The following is an 18,186-nucleotide window of genomic DNA, read 5'->3' on the forward strand; positions in this document are numbered from 1 at the left end:
AGGCCTGGAGGACCAGTGCTGAAACACGCTGTATTCGACGTTGGCATTTCATTTATTTGATGTCTACCACAAAACAACATTGATTCAATGACACAGTTTCAACGTTAGTTAACTGGCGAGAGTTGGATGGTTGTTTGATGGTTGATTCACCGTCAGTTGTCGACCTCAACCAAAAATCAACAATTCTAACTATAATTCAGCGTTGATTTAACGTTGTGTTTTATCTGGGATGTTTTGATCCAGGATGTGTATAGTATCAGTTCTTCTTATCAAACTGGATGTTTGAGTCTCTGAGTGGCTGGTCACCTGTCAAAGCTGTTCAACCTGCTGCATCTCACCTGTCAAAGCTGTTCAACCTGCTGCATCTCACCTCTAAATCAGCTTTTCAAGCTGTCCTGTTTAACGTTGCTGCAATAAAGATGAATGTTGTGTGGGCATTCTCACACTTGGGCAGAGTGTGAGAATTCTCCCCCACACCCTCCTGCATGCTGTTGCTTTCTCTGTGAAATGAACAGGAAGCCCATTTTTCTTTTTGGAAGGTCACAATGTCTGATTACCTATTTTTGCTAATGATCAAACCTGAGCTAACAAGCTGCCTGAATTAGATCCAGATGTGTGGGTAGAACATGTAGATCAAGTGGAACATGGACGGTTCGCTCCCAGGTGTGCAGACTTCATGCTACATGTGAACTGATTAGCTGTTTATTAGGATCAGAACCAAATGCTCAGCCTGTAGGACCACTTTGTTTTCCAGTTTTCTCTCTCTCTCTCTCTCTCTCTCTAGCAAATATTTACCAGTCTGACTAAGGTAATATTTGCTCTGCCAGTCAGCAGGTTGTGAGATTAAAGGACCCTTTCCAAAAGCATTTCAACCTGAATCATGGATTTTGCTGACATATAAGCTGTTACCAGCTCTATTTTGTACACATCTTCTGTGCTGGGCGTTTTTGCTGGTTGTACATGTGAAACCTTTAGGACACTGTTAGTTCACATGTGTAGCTTGTTGCCTGGGAGTGAGAGCAGCTGCTGGAAAAGAACGTTCTGGTCTGGAAAGAGTCTTCATTATAAAGTAGTTCAGGTAATCACAGAGTTTTACTACCTGCATGATTTTTAATCCCTTTTTATTTCCCATCCAGAGCATTGATGTTGCTTTCGGTTGTGTTCAGGATTCTAAGTGAGAAAAATCAGTTTTGCAGCTTCAGTGTCAGTGGATTTATTTTTAGCCTTTTCTTGTTAGGCTGAATAGTTGAAAACATATTTCAAAATCCTTTACTGACCTAGAAACACATCTTTGAAAACAATGTTTTCAGATTTGAGCCTTCTTCTTAACTCCTCCAGCTCAGCGAATGGAGCTGGTAACAGTTTGACTTTTTACTCACTTTTTGGCAACTGTCTCAGTGGGGAGAAGATCTTAGGAGTTTCCTGCTTTGGATAAAAAAAATTAATGTTAAAATTTTCAGCAATCGTGTAAAATACACAGTAATGAACAGGAAAATATTGCCTTTTGAAGTATGTTTGATTCCACTCTTTATCAGTTGAAGGGGATTTTGATCCTTTGTTGTCCATGCTTGTCCTTCCTTGAGAATTTTTTGTTTTTCCTTGATTTGTTCCCTGGACAGAAGTGACCAAATGCTGCCTGTAATGAAGAGGTCTTTATTACTGGGACTGTTTTTATTTAAGTCACTCGTACAGTACCTTAAGAGTACCTTTTGCACTTTATTTACCACTGCACTTTAAGCATAATTTTGCACAGCAATAACCATTTGCACACAAGAAGTTTATCTATTTAATATTTTTTGAGTATTTTAATAATTAGCATGTAGCCTTTTGTTCCAGGTTAGGGTTGTAACAAGGCAGCATTTTGCAGCTGGATTTTCAGTGAGTAAAGCACTAAAGGTATATTCACCTCTAGAACAGCATCAGGAACATCTCCAAAGACACAACTGCAGCCTTAAACAGTCTCAGCTGTGAAAGACCAAACCACCTTTAATTCACAGCGGACTTCACCAATTTACAATTTATACCGATTTTAATAAATGCATTTTCCAAATACAAACACACATTCTTATTTACTTTTTATAAATATTTTATGTTTCATCCTTACACCATAAGTACCATTATGAAACACCACAAAAACCACCACAAACAAACCATCCCCCCCCACCCGCTTTTCCTCTTTGCCTCCCCCTGATCCTGTAAATGGTGGAGAGGACACAGTACAGACAGGTGAGCTATTCTATCTTAGCTATCTTAGCACCTTCACACTTTAAACATTTGCTTAGGTTTTACTAAACAGTAGCCCTTCTTTGCTCTGAGTAATGATTATCCTCCCTTCACAGACAACCACCTCACCTCTCAGTGTGGAGCAGCTGCACAGAATCCTGAACAAAAGGCTACATGCTAATCATTAAAATACTCAATAAATATTCAATAAATAGTTAAAATATCTTGTGTACAAATTGCCTATTGATGTGTAAATCTATGCTTAAAGTGCAGTGCTAAATAAAGTGATAGTTGAAGTGCTAGTTTTAATAAAGAGCAAAAGGTGCTCTTAAAGTGCTATAGAAGGGACTTAATAGTCCCAGTAATAAGACCTCTTCATTACACTGCCACTTAGCCAAAATAATATGGAATTGTCAACCTGAATTTACGTTTAAAGTATCTTCTTTCAAGTCTAAATAGTAAATCTGCTCAATGGTGCCTCATCAATTCTAACATCATGAATGGAGATCAGTGTAATGAGTGAACATGGTGGTTGCAGTGAAGTATTAAAAAGGGCCATCTTGTAAGACAAACGTGTATAACACATGCAGGAGTATCTGTAAAAGCAAGTATGAAAAACAGTTGTTGAAGGACAGTAGAGTGGCTTTCAAAGAAAAGACATGATGTTATGTTGAATAGCAGACACTCAGTTGCTCTTTTATAATGTTAAGAGAATAAAATCATTAACTTCTGGCTCATTATATTCTCTTGTGCTCCCAGATTCAATGATTCCATGATTTATGTTCTTAACAATAACCAGATCATCTTTGTTCTAATAATTTCTCTGTTTACTCATTTTCCTTTGTGATTAGGACTGCTGGTCAAATATTTCTTCTCACTGCCATTATCTGATTGTCACAGTTTAAACAGCTCAGAAATTAAATTTGCATAAAATAAAAACTGTGTTAGTGCCTCATTAGCAGTGTTCTGGTCCTTGCTCTGTTCTGCATGTCCTTTTGAGTGGAAGTTAGCTAAAGTACTGTTTTAAAGAGACAACGTGTTTATATTTTTGAATGATCTGAACAGGAAGTGATTTTATCTTGACAAACTGAAGTAGCCCTTTTTGTAGTTGGGCAAGAGGTGAAGATTTTGGGAGAAGTTATTTTGTTCTATAATGAGCTGTCATTTAACAGTGTTAAGTTGTAGAGACATTGATTGGTCATTATAATGAAGCAAAAGCTAATATGGACATATTGTTAAAAGGCATTAGGAGTTCAAAGTTTGAAAATGACATTGGCTAATAGATCATGTGCTCCTCTCATGATCTATCCATGATCCATCAGAGCTTGAGTCAAGTCTCCAGTCTTTAGAGTGAAGCTGAAGTCAAGTCTTTAAAGTACATCTTCTACTTTAAACACATGCTGAAGCTGTTGTATCATAACAGGTCTGAAATTCACATTTTTGGTGCAAAAATGGCCGATATTTCAAAATAAATGGTATTAGTACCTCCTCTACCTAGTCTGGTTACTGCTCCATTAATGATGTAGACAGAGGAAATCTTATGGACTGTGCAGTTAAAAACATTGAATCACCGATTTCCCAACCAAAGTGTGTTCATAAACCTGATCAGTAAAGCAGACACTGATTCTATGTTGTGTTGCCAATAACACACGTTTAACCTTCTGGTTGTCCCAACACATATGACAAGTTCAACACATTTGCATGTTACTGTACTAAAATCTGTAGTTTTATGTAAGAAAATGTAGCAAAGAGGGAGACACCTTGGAAGACTTTTACATTGAAAAATACTTACAGGAAATACTGATCTGTGTTACCTGGAAGGTTACACAATGACCAGAATTTTTTCATAGACAGTTAGGCTGGTTCCACCGCATTGTTCTCAGCAGAGCTGTTTTACCGTATCTGAATCACTCTGCCTGAGCATTGGCTAACAGGAAACACCTTGCTCATCTGGTCTCTTCTTCCTCCTTCATTTAGTCTCCTCTGCCTGTTTTGTTTTTCTTATAATTACAGTTCATCATTGGCAGTCGAGAAATGCATTTTCCTCTGATGTTTTTAGGCAGATGATTCTGGTTGGTAAGATTATGAGGAAAGATGAGGCTTTAGCTGGCCAATGCTAGTTCCTGGTTTCTTTTAGCTCAGTTCTGACTTCTTTTTAAGGAATACAAATAAAGTAAATTTTATGTATATAGCGCCTTTTGCAAATAAAAATTACAAAGTGCTTCACAGATAAAACAAGCTGAAAAACAAAGATAAACAGATAAAATGCAATGATACAAAATAAAACATCAAGTTAATTAGCTAAAAGCTTTTATTCATAATAATTTCTTCAAATGCTTTTTGAAAGAGTCAGTGAAGTCAGACCAACATAAAACCAGCAAGAGATTCTGCAACTGCCTGAAATGCCAGATCCCCACAATCTGACATATCAGATTGTGAAATGCCAAACTGCATTTGGAGTTTTAATCCAAATTCCTGGATGAAAACACCCTGCATTTGGATATAATACATGGTTCATGTTTACATTTCTAAGTGAAAGCACAAATCCCATTCCTATCTTTGATTTTTATTAAGCTTAAAATAAGAAGCATCAAAATTCTGGTTGTCGATGTACTTACAGATGGAAAAGTTTTAAGATTTATGCAATTTCATGACGACAGAAAAGTAACTGTCCAGATCAAGCTGATCAAGGGAAAAGAGCATCACTTAGATTGAGGAAAATTTTGTTTTTGCAGCTGTAGCTTAATGGTGGACAACCAAAAAATGGGCTCTACAATCTACTGTAGAGACTGTTGTTTGTCTTTGTCTTTGAAAATAACCATATTGTCACATAAAAACATGTGGTTTTTATGTGAGCATGCAGAGTTAATACTTAAAGATATGGCAGGTGAAGCTGATTATCTTTTGGTGAATAGCTAACAAACTCCAATCTACATGTTCCTGAAGAGATTAACTTTCTGCAAGTAGTAGAGTTGCCCTTGGTTGGTTGGTTCATTTAGAGCAGGGGCCTGGAACTCCAGTCCTCCAGGGCCAGTGTCCTGCAACGTTTACACTTCCCCTGTCCAACACTCCTCAAATGGCTGAATTACCTCCTGAGTATGGAGTCAAGTTCTCCAGAGTCCCGCTAATGACCTGAACATTTGACTCCGGAGTGCTGAAGCAAACACATCTCCACTCCAGCCTCAAGGGCTGGAGTTGCCCACCCTTGGTTTAGAGCCAAACTGGTGTTTGTGTTGCATGTAGATCATATTGTGCTACTTTTCAGATTCTGGGAGTGCCCAACTAAGTGATGACCTCACCCACTAGAACTTCAACTCAGCTGTAATGGAAAACCACCCAAACTGCTTAGAGTAGAATTGAACCAGGTCAAGCTATTACTAGATGCATTGGAAAAGAGCAATGGAGATCCTTGTTAGTACTTATAGATGTTGATGTGTGCTGCTGTAGAGACTGTTGTTTGTGTTTGTCTTTGAAAATAACCATATTGTCTCTCTTTGTGGATTGATTGACATAATGTAGTACCAGGAATAAGACGGGTACTCAGGCTACAATAGATAAGCCAAGCAGTGTCCTGTTGTAGTGTTTAGAAGAAGCTCTATCAGGCTTGGGTCCAGGGCTAGGAGTGTGGAATGTTATAGAGAATTCCTCCTCTGTGGAGTTTCTCTCCCCCACAGGGAGAGCTGCTGTTATCTCTGAGGCCTGTTCTACCGACAGAAAGCTGTCCACTGCACACAGTTAATGCCTGTCCATCTATGTAGAAATCAGGGCCATGCAGAGACCTTTGGAGGGACAGGGGCTTAAAATTTAAAACGGACACAGAATAAGATCGAAAAAACACAGTACAAAAACATAACAACAACCCATATTAAAGAAGATTCTAATATTTAATCAGATCATACTATGTCACTGCCATCATGTGGGGGGAATTCAAAGCAAATATAGTCTATATTTTCCCCGACAGGTATAAAGTTGCTGTTTCTGCTGCTGACAGAGCTGGAGGGCTGTGCTAATCTGAAACTGTAGTTATTAAAAAGACCAGAGGACAGAAGGTCACTCTTAATAACATGGTTATTAAGCATGTTATGAAATAAGAAAATTTGCTGCTATTTTACGAAATAAACTCTAATCTCCATAGCACCTTGGCTGCAGACTACTTTAAAGATCAAAAAATCTCAGAGGAGTTAACTTCATAATTTTTCAATGTTAGCACCGCTGAAATCTAGAATTGTAAGGTTAAGAGAGAAATTATTTTCATTAGATTTTGGCATCAACAACATGTTGAGAAACATCCTTGCATTTAAGTTTAGTCAACTACTGTGACAGTGTCTTCACAGGTCTGCCTAAGAGAATCTTTCAGAGGTCTACTGAAGGTCAAGGGCCCCTGTAAATGAGTGAATTGTAACACAGACCATAGATCTAAAACTTTAGCATTTGTTTATTGAGAATAAGCAAATGTCATTTAAATTTGATTTAATGGTTTCAACAGAAATAAAAAAAAAGAATTATACATTTAGGATTTAATTGGGAAGTTTACTTTGTAAAAATGCACAGAATCATCTTGATAGTTTGATTATTGTGTTATCATGGTTACAATCTGATGCTGTTACACTCAGCGAACTGTACCCTATAAGCGTCCGGGCGGGGTGGCGTGCACTTACACCGCTCAGTTCCCCACTGTCTGATCGTGACATCTGCCACACTCTTCCTAAGCGTCATGCTAAGACCCGGGAGGTTAAACCTGAACCAGGTCCAGATCATTTATGTTTTGCACCTGCCTTCTTAATGAGCTCCTCCCTCGTGCTCTCAGCCGTGTTGCTTCCCGCAAGCTCTGTTTTGATGCTGCCAGTTACATCATCAACAAACATTACCACAGTTAGCTGGTAGACTGCAGATTTTTATTGTGGGCCAAATTTCTATTGTTTCTAGCGTATTCTGCTTGCATCGTGCATTCCTAGTAGAGAGTGAAAAGGAATGGTGAGAGATCCCACACTGTAAAAAATTAAACATAGATTTTACGGTAAAATGCCGGTAGCTGGGGTTGCCGAAATTCCACCGTAAAACAAAAAACAGATTTTACCCATAATTATTTTTTACGGTTGAATTTCGGCAACCCCATCTGCCGGCGTTTTACCGTAAAACAAGAAAACAGATTTTACACGTAATTGTTTTTTACGGTTGAATTTCAGCAACCCCAACTGCCGGCGTTTTACCGTAAAACAAACCAAAAAAAATAAATACAAAATGTACCTGTATGTCATAATAGAGTCTAATTTCTTAACCCACCAAGCGGACAACAGAAATCAGTTACATAATTTTATTGTAAACACAAAACAATGACCAACAATCGTGTTCTGGGGAAAGTCTGCATTCTGGATCACCGAGCACTGGAATGTAAAAAAAGAGAGATGGTGAATTCAGGGGTCGTGGAAAATGACAGTGTCAGAATAAATGGACTGGTCTTACTTGGGTGGAGGAAGGTCTTGTCCGGGGGGAAGAATCACTGTGGTTACTGGGGTTTGGTTCAAGTGGAGGGTTGCTGCTTCACTGACGAAGAGGCTGTGGTGGAGGGTGAACAGGTAAGCTTTGGAGCACAGGAGGTGAGGAGTGAGTGAGACTGATGACAGGGTATCCAAGGAGGTTTGGTTTACTGTGGATGTGTCAGTGGAACTCTGGCAACCAGTGGGTCCACAACGTCACGAGGAATAACCTGAGGAAGAGGCACAAGGAGATATCACTTGAGATCCACAACAGGAGATCACAGTGAGAAGCACGAAGGGCTGGAGTACCACATACTGGCTAACACTCTGGATCTGAAGTATCGGCAGCTCCGTCCTCATACACTCCTCCAGATGATCTGATTAATTGCAGCTGTGCAGGAATCCAGGAGCCACCACAGGCCCTCAGGAGGGAACCGCTTCTTGGCACCCTCTGGTGGTAAAAGAGGGGGAAAGCAGCAAAATGGAACCACTCCAACAACCCCGGTTCCCAACACTGTAAATTGTTTTTATCCCGCCTGCTGGCGTTTTACCATACAATCTGTGTTTTGTTTTTTTGTTTGTTTGTTTTTTTTACATTGTGGGGTTGCCAGAATTCCACCATAAAATTACAGTAAAATACTGGTTGTCAGTATTTTACCGTATTTTGTAAAATACGGTAAAGTTCTGTTGACCAAAACTTCCAGTATTTTACTGTATTTTCTAAAATAAGTAAATGTCTGTCAACTACACTTGCCGGTATTTTACCATATTTCCTAAAATACGGTAAGATACCGGTAGCTGTGGTTTTGCTTTAGTAAAATTGACCATGTCCTTTTGGTAAATTAAAGATGCTGACGGTAGTGAAAAATTAGGTGGCATCGCCCTTTAGCCAACTTCACCTTCTTCCAAGCAGCAGGGCCTACCATACAGTCCTCTAAATGTATGACAAATCTATGTTCGACCTAAAATTAAACAATCCCAAATACATCATTTAATCAAACAATCTCATAATGATGGTGGCGTCGGTTGTAGGAGTTTGCCCTGCAATTGGTGGATTGCCAGTTTGATACCTGGTCTACCTTTGAGATTTCAGTTTGATATGTTAAAGTCATTATAGATTTAATTATTAAAAAACAAAGCAAAGTATCACACCAGCATTCTAACTTTTGCAGTCTAGTTTATGGTTTTACATCATAGATGTAAACATCAGCAAGGGGTGCTGTAGTGGCGCAGGGGTGAAGCACAACCCATTAATTGAGGCCTTAGTACTCATGCTGGTGGTCACAGGTTCAATTCCCAGTCTGGCAACATTTGCCACATGTCATCCCCCTCTCTCATAACCCTCTTTCCTTTTCAAATAAAGGCTACTATAGCCAACAAAACCTTTAAAAACTGACTAATTCTATTAATTTTAAGGTAATTAGCTGCAGGCAGTATTACAATATTTTTTTAATGAATTTTACAATTACTTAGATTTTTACAATAGATTTCTCCGTTTTCTACATTTCAAAATCACTTACAATATATGTTTATGGAGTTATTGTAATTCCATGGATTTTCTACAGTAATTAAGTGCTTTTTATATTACAGTCAGTAACCGTAACTATTTTACCATTTTTTGCCGTAAATTTACGGACTTATTTTACAGTGTTGACTGATGGTGATTCTATGTATATACGGTAATAAAATGTTTAGGATTTTACGGTCAGAAACTGTTGTATTTTACAATTTTTTACCGTGAAATTTATGGACTTTTTTTTACAGTACAGGGACCCTGCAGGAGAGAGTGACCTTTCACTATTATGAAAACTTATAAGAGACTTTGCAGTAAGCTTTTGTTTTACAGTTTTGTTACTTATAGATGTTGTTCTGAGCAGATTAAACTCCTTACTACAGCTTCTGATTTGTGTTCCTGTTTCACATGGAGCAGCTTAACATGTAGGGCTGACCTAATGGCACAGCTGCTTTGCATGCTCTACCTGCTCAGCATAGGGCCAAGAACCAGTCAAACTGTAACTTCCACTTACAGTTTGACATATAAAATGATGCTGAATACAACCTGTCAGTTTGAGCTCTTTGAAATGAGTACATTGCAAACTACATGTTTATTACTGAATACCGGTACTGAAGTACAAAATGAAACATGATAATCATGTTTCATTTTCTACTTTACTTCAGGTGGTGTGTGGCTCTATCTGACCATGTTATAGTGGCTACATGTTAGTAAGTAGCCTAGAGCACTCCAGTGACAGCTAAGCCGCTTACTGGCCAGCTGGAGATTAACTGGAAAGTCCCCATTTCATAGGGGTCCACAAACAGACACAACACATGCACACTCGCACAGAACCAGTCATGTAGGGCTTAGTAAGGCAGGAACAATCTGCCAGCTCAGTATCAAGCTTTTTGTACTCCTCTAGAATAAATAAAGTGATTGAATGGATCAGGGGTCTGCAACCTGGGGCCCCACAACCTCATTTGGCTTTTTGGGCCCTTTACAGAGGCTCCTAGCTTTGCATAAAAATATGTACAGAAAAATAATAAAAAATAGTTTATCACAAAAATATAATCTATTGTACAAATCATGGCCACAAATAGTACTGGGGTATTATTTATTTAATTAAATCAATTACTCTTTCTTGTTTCATTGGTTTTAAACAATCTCAAGTGACCTTCTGCTGTTAAAACATTTTTTCTGTCCAAAACTTAGAAAGAGAAATGAAAATTATAGTTAGTTTAATCAAGCAAACTTTTTTAGATTTCAAATGTCAGAGGCTGCAGCATGTTTCTTCTAGGGGTCATGGATGTTTTGTGCCTCCAAGCAAACCCTACCAAACGTTTAACTCTTCCTGATGACAGAGTCAAAGGAAAGCCTAACAGATCTATATTAACATAATTTTGTTTTTGTTGTTAAACACATTGATGCTTGGTGAGATGAGATAAGATGACTCTGATGCTTATTAACCACTGCCTGCAGGTATTTTATAGAGAGAAATGAGGAGACGAAACAGGAGGAGGTGATAAGGTACAAACTTATAAGGTTGGCAACTTTTGTCAAACACAAATGTTTCTCCATAATTTTACTTCTCAAGCTGAATCTATGTTTAATGTTTAAAAATCGCATGACTTGTTGCCTCATCACTGGAAGGTAGTCAGTTCGATTGTAGACTGTGTGAAATTTGCATGTTGATGATGTGAGAGAGATGGTGAGGCAGGGTAGGGCTGTGGAGTGTATAAGCAGAAAAGCAATGTCCACAGTGTGGTCATTTTAAAAGTCCATAAAGTATGTATTATCAGCCATAACTGCAATATTAATATTAGATATCAATATTAGCTTGAATTTTATATTGGTGTACCAATGTTTTTAATAGAGGGCTTAGTTAAAAGTATGTTTAATACCTGCCTAGAGACTGTTACTTAAAAGTAGTTTATATTTATTAGATATTTTACAAAAACTGTTTCTAGAGGAAAAGAGCTGGTAGAGACATACACCAAAACACATAGCTGCAAATAAAGTGGAGGATAGTTTTCAAAGTGCTGATTCAGGTGGACTGAACATAAATACATGCCACACTTTTCAGGTTTATGATTGTTAAACACTATGTATCATTTTCTTTCCATTTCACCAATTCACAACAAAACTCACTTTTGTTGTGAATTTAGCTGATAAACCCAGCCCCAGATCAGATGCCACAAAGCAAATGTAGACCCAACTCTAAGTGTTTATCGTGAATGACTTTTTCTACCTTGATTTGGAGAGCTACTGTGTGTTGTCCATAAAACACACAACCAGTGTCCATCCAGTTGGATAAGAACTGACCTTTCTGTGGGCCACCATCCAGTCCTCCACAGAAAGGAAAATACAGCTCTTTATTTTAACATATTTTCTGTTATTTCCTTTAAACTCTTTACTCACCACAAACATTTGATGTCAAAACCCCCAAATCATCTTTAAGCAACTCTGCACTGAACCTAATTTCAACATCTACCTACACAAAAACAGTTACTGTTATTGTCTATTTTTTTAATGCATATTTGTAAATTAGCATATTACAAAGCTCTCTCCAGAATTGTTCATTATATTTATCTTTCATTCTATTCTACTTTGTGTCCACAGTGTGTTTTAGCATTTCTATCAAAGGCAGAAATATAAGGGAATATGTCATTATATTGAAAACAATACATGCAGTTGAGAGAGGGAGGGACAGGAAAAAAAGAGTGATGTCAGCAGGGAAGAAGAGAAGGGAGGACTGCCTTGCTTTTTCCTGTCTCCAGCCCCCTCCTCCCTCCTCCTCTTATCAGCGTGCCAGAGAGAGAAAGGCGATCAGTAGGAGAAGGAGACGGATTAACAACTAGCACTGAAGCCATGGGACAAGATGAAATGAAAAAAAGCTGGGATTGACTGCAAAGAAGTGAAGGAAACAAAACTTGTTTACTGACCAATACTTAAAGTCAGCAGATGCCAAGACGAGGGAAGAAGAAACCAAAAAAGGAAAGTAAAATTAGAGAAGAAGTTCAGGCATAAGGGTCAGTGCTAGCAGAGAGGAACTGGCGCTTGATCAGGAAACAGGTGGAGCCATTACAGAGAGACACCGGTATCCAGCATCACAACTACCATGTACAGTGGATATGGAGGTATGACCAACTCACTGAGACTGTCTGAAATGTCTAACTGTGTCTGCAGGTGTGTCTGTTGATGGCTTACAGGTCTGTATCTTATGAAGTGAGTTCCTTCCAAAAAGCTGAAATTCTAATTATTCAGAGGCCTGAAATGTCTTCTCATGGGACATTAAGAAGACATTTTATTGACTCAGTTGAATAGGTTGTCCCACTCTGGTCACATGGCTGTAAATGACGGTGCCACTGCCAGTACAAAGTCACAGCCTGGTTCTGTTCAGATCCAGATATACAGAATCTAAACAGATTTTATAACCTGTTTAGATTACAGATTGTGGTAATCTCACCACAACAGTGAGATATGATTCATCCAGTAACAACACTGACATGTACAGAGCAGTAAAAGATTTTTGTCCCTCTATAAACACTGTGAAGATGGGGTCTAAAACTACTGACTGCAGGAAGGACAAGGGACACGGTGCAACGTCTCAACCTCATTTTGTTGTTCAGGAGAAGTTGGCTTTAGACTCAGATGTCCTCATGACAGAACAGTCCCAGACTTGTAGTTGTGTCCTGTGGACTAGGAGCTAGCATAATAGTGATGTTGAAGACAGTTTCCAACATTTGAAGCTAATTTTCATTCTGATTTAAATAGCTTGTTAAATTTTGGCAGCAGAACAACTGAGCTGACTGTCGGGTAGCTTCTGTACAAGTATAAAAAGAATCGAGTTTAAGGATCTGAACTTTAGGCCACTGAACTTTAGTCACTCACTCCATCGAAGTCGGCCCTCAGCCTGGACAAAGTTTAATTTCTGGTGTTTGATGATGATGGTGTTTCTTGACTTGTTGGCTACGTTTGTCAGATCATTGTTTTCCTCCCTGGTAACTGATCAACCACCAGAACATCCAGCTGCTTCTCTGTCACCTGTTTGTCAGTCTGGATTTGAAAATCCAAACTTTTCATTTTGTTTCTAAATTATGGTGTCTTGTTTTGGCTTTGGACCCTCCAACAGATGTTACTGTATACCATAGCAACTTTTGTGTTTCCTGTAGATTTTTCCAGCCTCTATCATGCAGCTTCCAGCTTCAGGGCCTCCTGGACGGCCTGATCTGGGGTCCGGGATGCTGTGGTAGACCTTGATATGCTGCACTTCACTATGCTGTAGCTGCTACTCTGCTCATGTTGGAATTTTTCTTTTTTTGTCCTTTTCTTCCACATGCTATTAAATGAACCCCCTCCACACTTTCTCCATGTTCTTAGATAGATTATTTTTTATCACAGTATTTTTTTACCAGTGTATTTTTTTATACAGTTTCATAAAGAAAGCACAGTTTCTTTATGAAACTGTGTTCATAAGGAAAATACATTTTCTTTATGAAAACTGTATTTATATTTTAGTTATTTGGTTAGTGATGTGTTTGATCATTAAGCAATGAAATGATCTGTTTGATGTACTGATACACAAACAAAGCTTACTCTTCTTGTATTTCCTAATCTGGTTGTTTCATTTTCTGAAAATGCTGCAGGTTTTGTCTCTGTGACTCAGTTTAGCCAGAACTGAACTGAACTAATCTTTTTCCGGGCCCTGCCCCTCACAGGATGTTACTCCCCCTGGGATTTCCTTCTCCTAAAGACAGTGACGTGAAGTGTTCCTTTTTTCAGCCAGTAGGTTTGGTCATTTGATGAAAGCTCTCCAGGTTGTTGGGGTTTTTTTTCAGTGGGTCATGCAGTAAATTTTTTTGGGAGGAGGGGAAGGTGGCATACCAGAATTGGCTGAGTTTTACGGTTGTCTGAAATTCTTTCGGTTTAATTCTGAGATTCAAAGCTACAAACAGCTGCTTATTTTAAACAACTTGTTCAGAAGATCTGATGGTTCCAGATCTATCAGAGAGGGTCTATATAAAACAAGATAGCTGTCAATAAAAGAAAGCAGAGGTTGTAACAGGTTTTTGTGTTTTTTGTGCAAAGACAACAACTTTGGATAGACACAGTCGACTAAGTGGATGGAAACCGTAGACCTGGGTGGGTCATTATTGTGCTGGCTAACACTGTGAGGGGTAGGAAGGTGTGTATATGTGTGTGTGATCAGAGGGGAGGAATGGTTATCCAGAAAGGTCTGGGAGAGAAAGGTCAGACTGTTCAAACAAAAGCTGTAGTGTCACATGCTCCATGAGCTCAGAGGCCTTCAGTGTGGCACATCCAGTGGTGATGTGGGATCATCGGGAGCTGTGACTGGAATCTGTTATCAATGGATAGAACTGATCAGGTACGCAACTCTGCAGTCTGTAACATATTTCACCTGAGATGACTTTACTCAGCTCTTAATGAAGTTAATAGGATTTGATTATTAACTGATTATTAACTGAAGTAAAACCACGCTCTGACCTAACTTTTTATTCTAATATTCTCATACAGCAGGCAAACAGTTTTTATGACACATAACTATGAGGAGATAAAGGAGGGAAGAGCCTAGTGTGACCAGCTCTTCTATCAACACTTCTTGCTGGTTCAGTTCATTCCACTTAAATGTGTTCACCTTGATAAACTTCCACTCCTCCTCTGTCACTTTGGTAGTTAAAATAGTCAACAAATAATTTTGTCCATCTTAAACATGTAATATTATTTCCAAGTTGGGAAGTGCAGCATGCATTGCTGTGTATATGTTAGGATTAGGTAGAAAGTTTGTTCTGCTTGTCTCCTTAATACAAACTACTTTTCTAAAAGGATCAGACGAACATTATGGTCCTGCTATAAAGAAGGTTTTTCCTTTAGTTTGAGCAGAGCAGAGCTGACCTTTTCTTGTCAGCCTTTTGGGCTATCTTCCTATGCTAGGTTTCCTGTCAAAGGAAGCAGTAACATCTGACTTCCTGTAGAGTTCTGACATTTCCTGTGCTGTTAGACAGCGTGTAAAGGCCCTCTGAGCACTTTAAGAGAACAGGACACCGGGTACTGGAAAGGACAAGGTCAGAAAACAGTGCTAGCTCTGAGAAAAAATATTTGCTGACTTAACGATTAAAAACGGAGAAATGTTCCACATGAAGAGTTTCAACCATGGTAGAACATCAACAAAAATACATTAAGGATTACCAGCTAGACGAAATGTAAGCAAAACACTTATTGAACCTTTTAAGGTTCCTTTAGGTCATCATATTAAGACATTCTAGAATCTAGATCACCTACATTGTTTTCTAATCAGTTGTGTTTATGTACAACAACATATGCTACCATGCGGTGCCTCAGAAGTACTCATACCTCTTGAACCTTTTCACATTTTGCCACATTACAACCAAAACATTTTGGGGGGATGCATGCGATAGGCTGTGTAAGATAAAAGCATAAGAAGTCCCATTTTAGTATACTATGTAGGAAACAGAGCAAAAATTGGAAAGAAGGCTCTGCAGGGCTTCCCCCAGAAAACCTGCTAAGCCCGGTGGTAGGGACACCACTGGGCTTAGCAGGTCCACCAGCGGCCCACGGTGTGTTTGTGTTAAGAATGATTAAAGTTACAGAAATCCGAAGGTGCACGAGCAGGCAGCATAATTTGGAAATAATAGCTTGCAAAACCAACAGGCTGGTTCTATATCGAGCTGGGACATTAGTCCTCTAATCCTGGAAATGTTCTTCAGGTGATAGAAGGTTGACTTTGTAACTGTCTTTACGTGACTCTGAAGGTTCAGGTCAGAGTCCATCTCTACACCCAGATTTCAGCCTGATCTCTAGTTTCCAGCTGTAAAAACTGAAACTCTGCATTGACTCAAGATCAGGGGTGTCAAACTCCAGTCCTCAAGGGCCACTGTCCTGCAGTTTTTAGATGTGCCACAGGTACAAAACACTGGAATGAAATGGCTTAATTACTTCCTTCTTGTGTAGATAACTTCTCCAGAGCCTTGCTAATGACCTAATTTTTCTATTCAGGTGGTGCAGCAGAGGATCATCTAAAGGTTGCAGGGCAGTGGCCCTCCAGGACTGGAGTTTGACACCTGTGCTCTAGATCGCTCCTCTTTAGGTCCAAAGACAATAACTCTAGTTTTCTTTCTGTTCAGCTGGAGAAAGTTGTGGGACATCCACACATTTAACTGTTCGACGCACCTGTTAGAATGTCAGATGCTTAGAAACCTTGAATGGGTTTGGAGTCACCTGGTGACATCGTAATGTAGAGCTGTGTATCACTTGCATAGCTAAGGCAGCTAATCGTATTTCCCGCTATAACCTGAGCCAGTGGGAGCATACAGATATTAAATAAGAGAGGTCCAAGAATTGAGCCTTGGGGTTTCTCACATGTGACTTCTGTCCTTTCCTTTGGCGTTTTGACTAAAGTCCAAAGGGTTGGAGTCCCAGTTGACGGCGTCTCAACTAAAGTTCTACAGCTTTTTATTTCTCTTTCTCACTGTTTATTACATGCTGTTTTTACTTTAATTATGTAAAGCACTTTGAAATGCCTTGCTGCTGAAATGTGCTATAAAAATAAAATTTGATTGATTGATTCGATGAGAATTTTCCCATTGAAACAAATAAATCCTGTTCTTTATGTAAGATTCGAACCAGTCGAGTTCTGGACTGGAGAGTCCGACCCAACTCTCCAGTGGATCCAGTAATATGTCATGACCAACACTGAGGTCCAACAGAACCAGCACTGTGGTTCTTCCACAGTCTGTGTTTATATGAATGTCACTGAACACTTTGACGAGGGCAGTCTGTGGTAACCATGGAAACAAGACTGAAAGACGTCAAAGCGATTGGTTATAGTTAGAAAGCTATTTAACTGTTTAACATCCAGACAGCAGGAACTTGAGCTTAATTAATTTCTAATTTCTTGGTTATGTAGCTGAAAGTGAGTCATTTTTTCTCCATTTGTTATGTTTGGGCATAGCATTGATACTGGGATAAGTGTGGATGTGCATATTAGGACCCGACAGTGAAACAAAGACACAGGTGATGTTAAATACATAGAGGTTAATTAAGGGGTAACGAGACAGCAGGAGACAATCAAAGGGAGACGGGACAACACAGAGACTCAATTAACCAGAAACATATGCAAAAAAATCAAATCCTTACATAATGAGTTTTACAACATTTACGTTCAGCCCTATGGCTGAGTTGTCTTGCAGATCTAACTGTTTGTGCATTTCTCCATGGAGACTTCTTCTTACCAGAACAAATCTCCATGTTGAGACTTATGTTGATATCATGCAAAACACTTTGAATTTCCTTGTTGCTGAAATGTGATATTCAAAAATTTTGCCTTGCCTTTTTTACTTTACACTTAGCGTTTTATATTATTTCTGTATTTTTTATACACTGCTCAAAAAAAATAAAGGGAACACTCAAATAACACATCCTAGATCTGAATGAATGAAATATTCTCATTGAATACTTTGTTCTGTACAAAGTTGAATGTGCTGACAACAAAATCACCAATGGAAATCAAATTTATTAACCAATGGAGGCCTGGATTTGGAGCCACACACAAAATTAAAGTGAAATGTTCCCTTTATTTTTTTGAGTAGTATATATTTATGCAATAATCTCAGTTCATTATATTAAAAAGGGAAATGCATTTAAGTCATGTTTGAATTGATTAAAACTCTTCACTAGGTGCATGCAAAGAACTGATATCAAATGAAAATGGTGTGTAATTGTTTTTGTGTTTTGTCTGTTTAATGCAGGGAGTCCATCGCGAACTCTGTCCACCATGTCTCTGTCTGTCCGTCCAGTCAGACGCATCACATCCAGGTCCATCACTAGGAGCCAGAGCTTCACTGGAGTTAACACCCAGGAGAAGCCTTACAGGTACACACACACACACACACACACACACACACACACACACACACACACACACACACACACACACACACACACACATGTTTG

General features: G+C 38.9%; 1 protein-coding gene across 5 annotated transcripts in view; it reads left to right on the forward strand.

The window, feature by feature from the left end:
• ripor1 (RHO family interacting cell polarization regulator 1) overlaps positions 1-18,186 on the forward strand; it is a 65,065-nt gene that overhangs the window by 10,234 nt on the left and 36,645 nt on the right. The window contains exons 1-2 of one of the 5 annotated variants that reach the window (XM_007577738.2): positions 886-1,078; positions 17,982-18,105. In XM_007577738.2, coding sequence (XP_007577800.1) covers positions 18,008-18,105 — 98 coding nt within the window. In that variant the 5' untranslated portion in view covers positions 886-1,078; positions 17,982-18,007. Of the gene's footprint in view, positions 1-885; positions 1,079-11,983; positions 12,333-17,981; positions 18,106-18,186 lie in introns of those variants that run through there. The other 4 variants (XM_016663892.1, XM_007577737.2, XM_007577739.2 and 1 more) reach the window with 4 other exon arrangements.

Source organism: Poecilia formosa, unplaced genomic scaffold (genome assembly GCF_000485575.1).
Source record: "Poecilia formosa unplaced genomic scaffold, Poecilia_formosa-5.1.2 Scaffold452, whole genome shotgun sequence".
Classification (NCBI taxonomy): Eukaryota; Metazoa; Chordata; class Actinopteri; order Cyprinodontiformes; family Poeciliidae; genus Poecilia; species Poecilia formosa.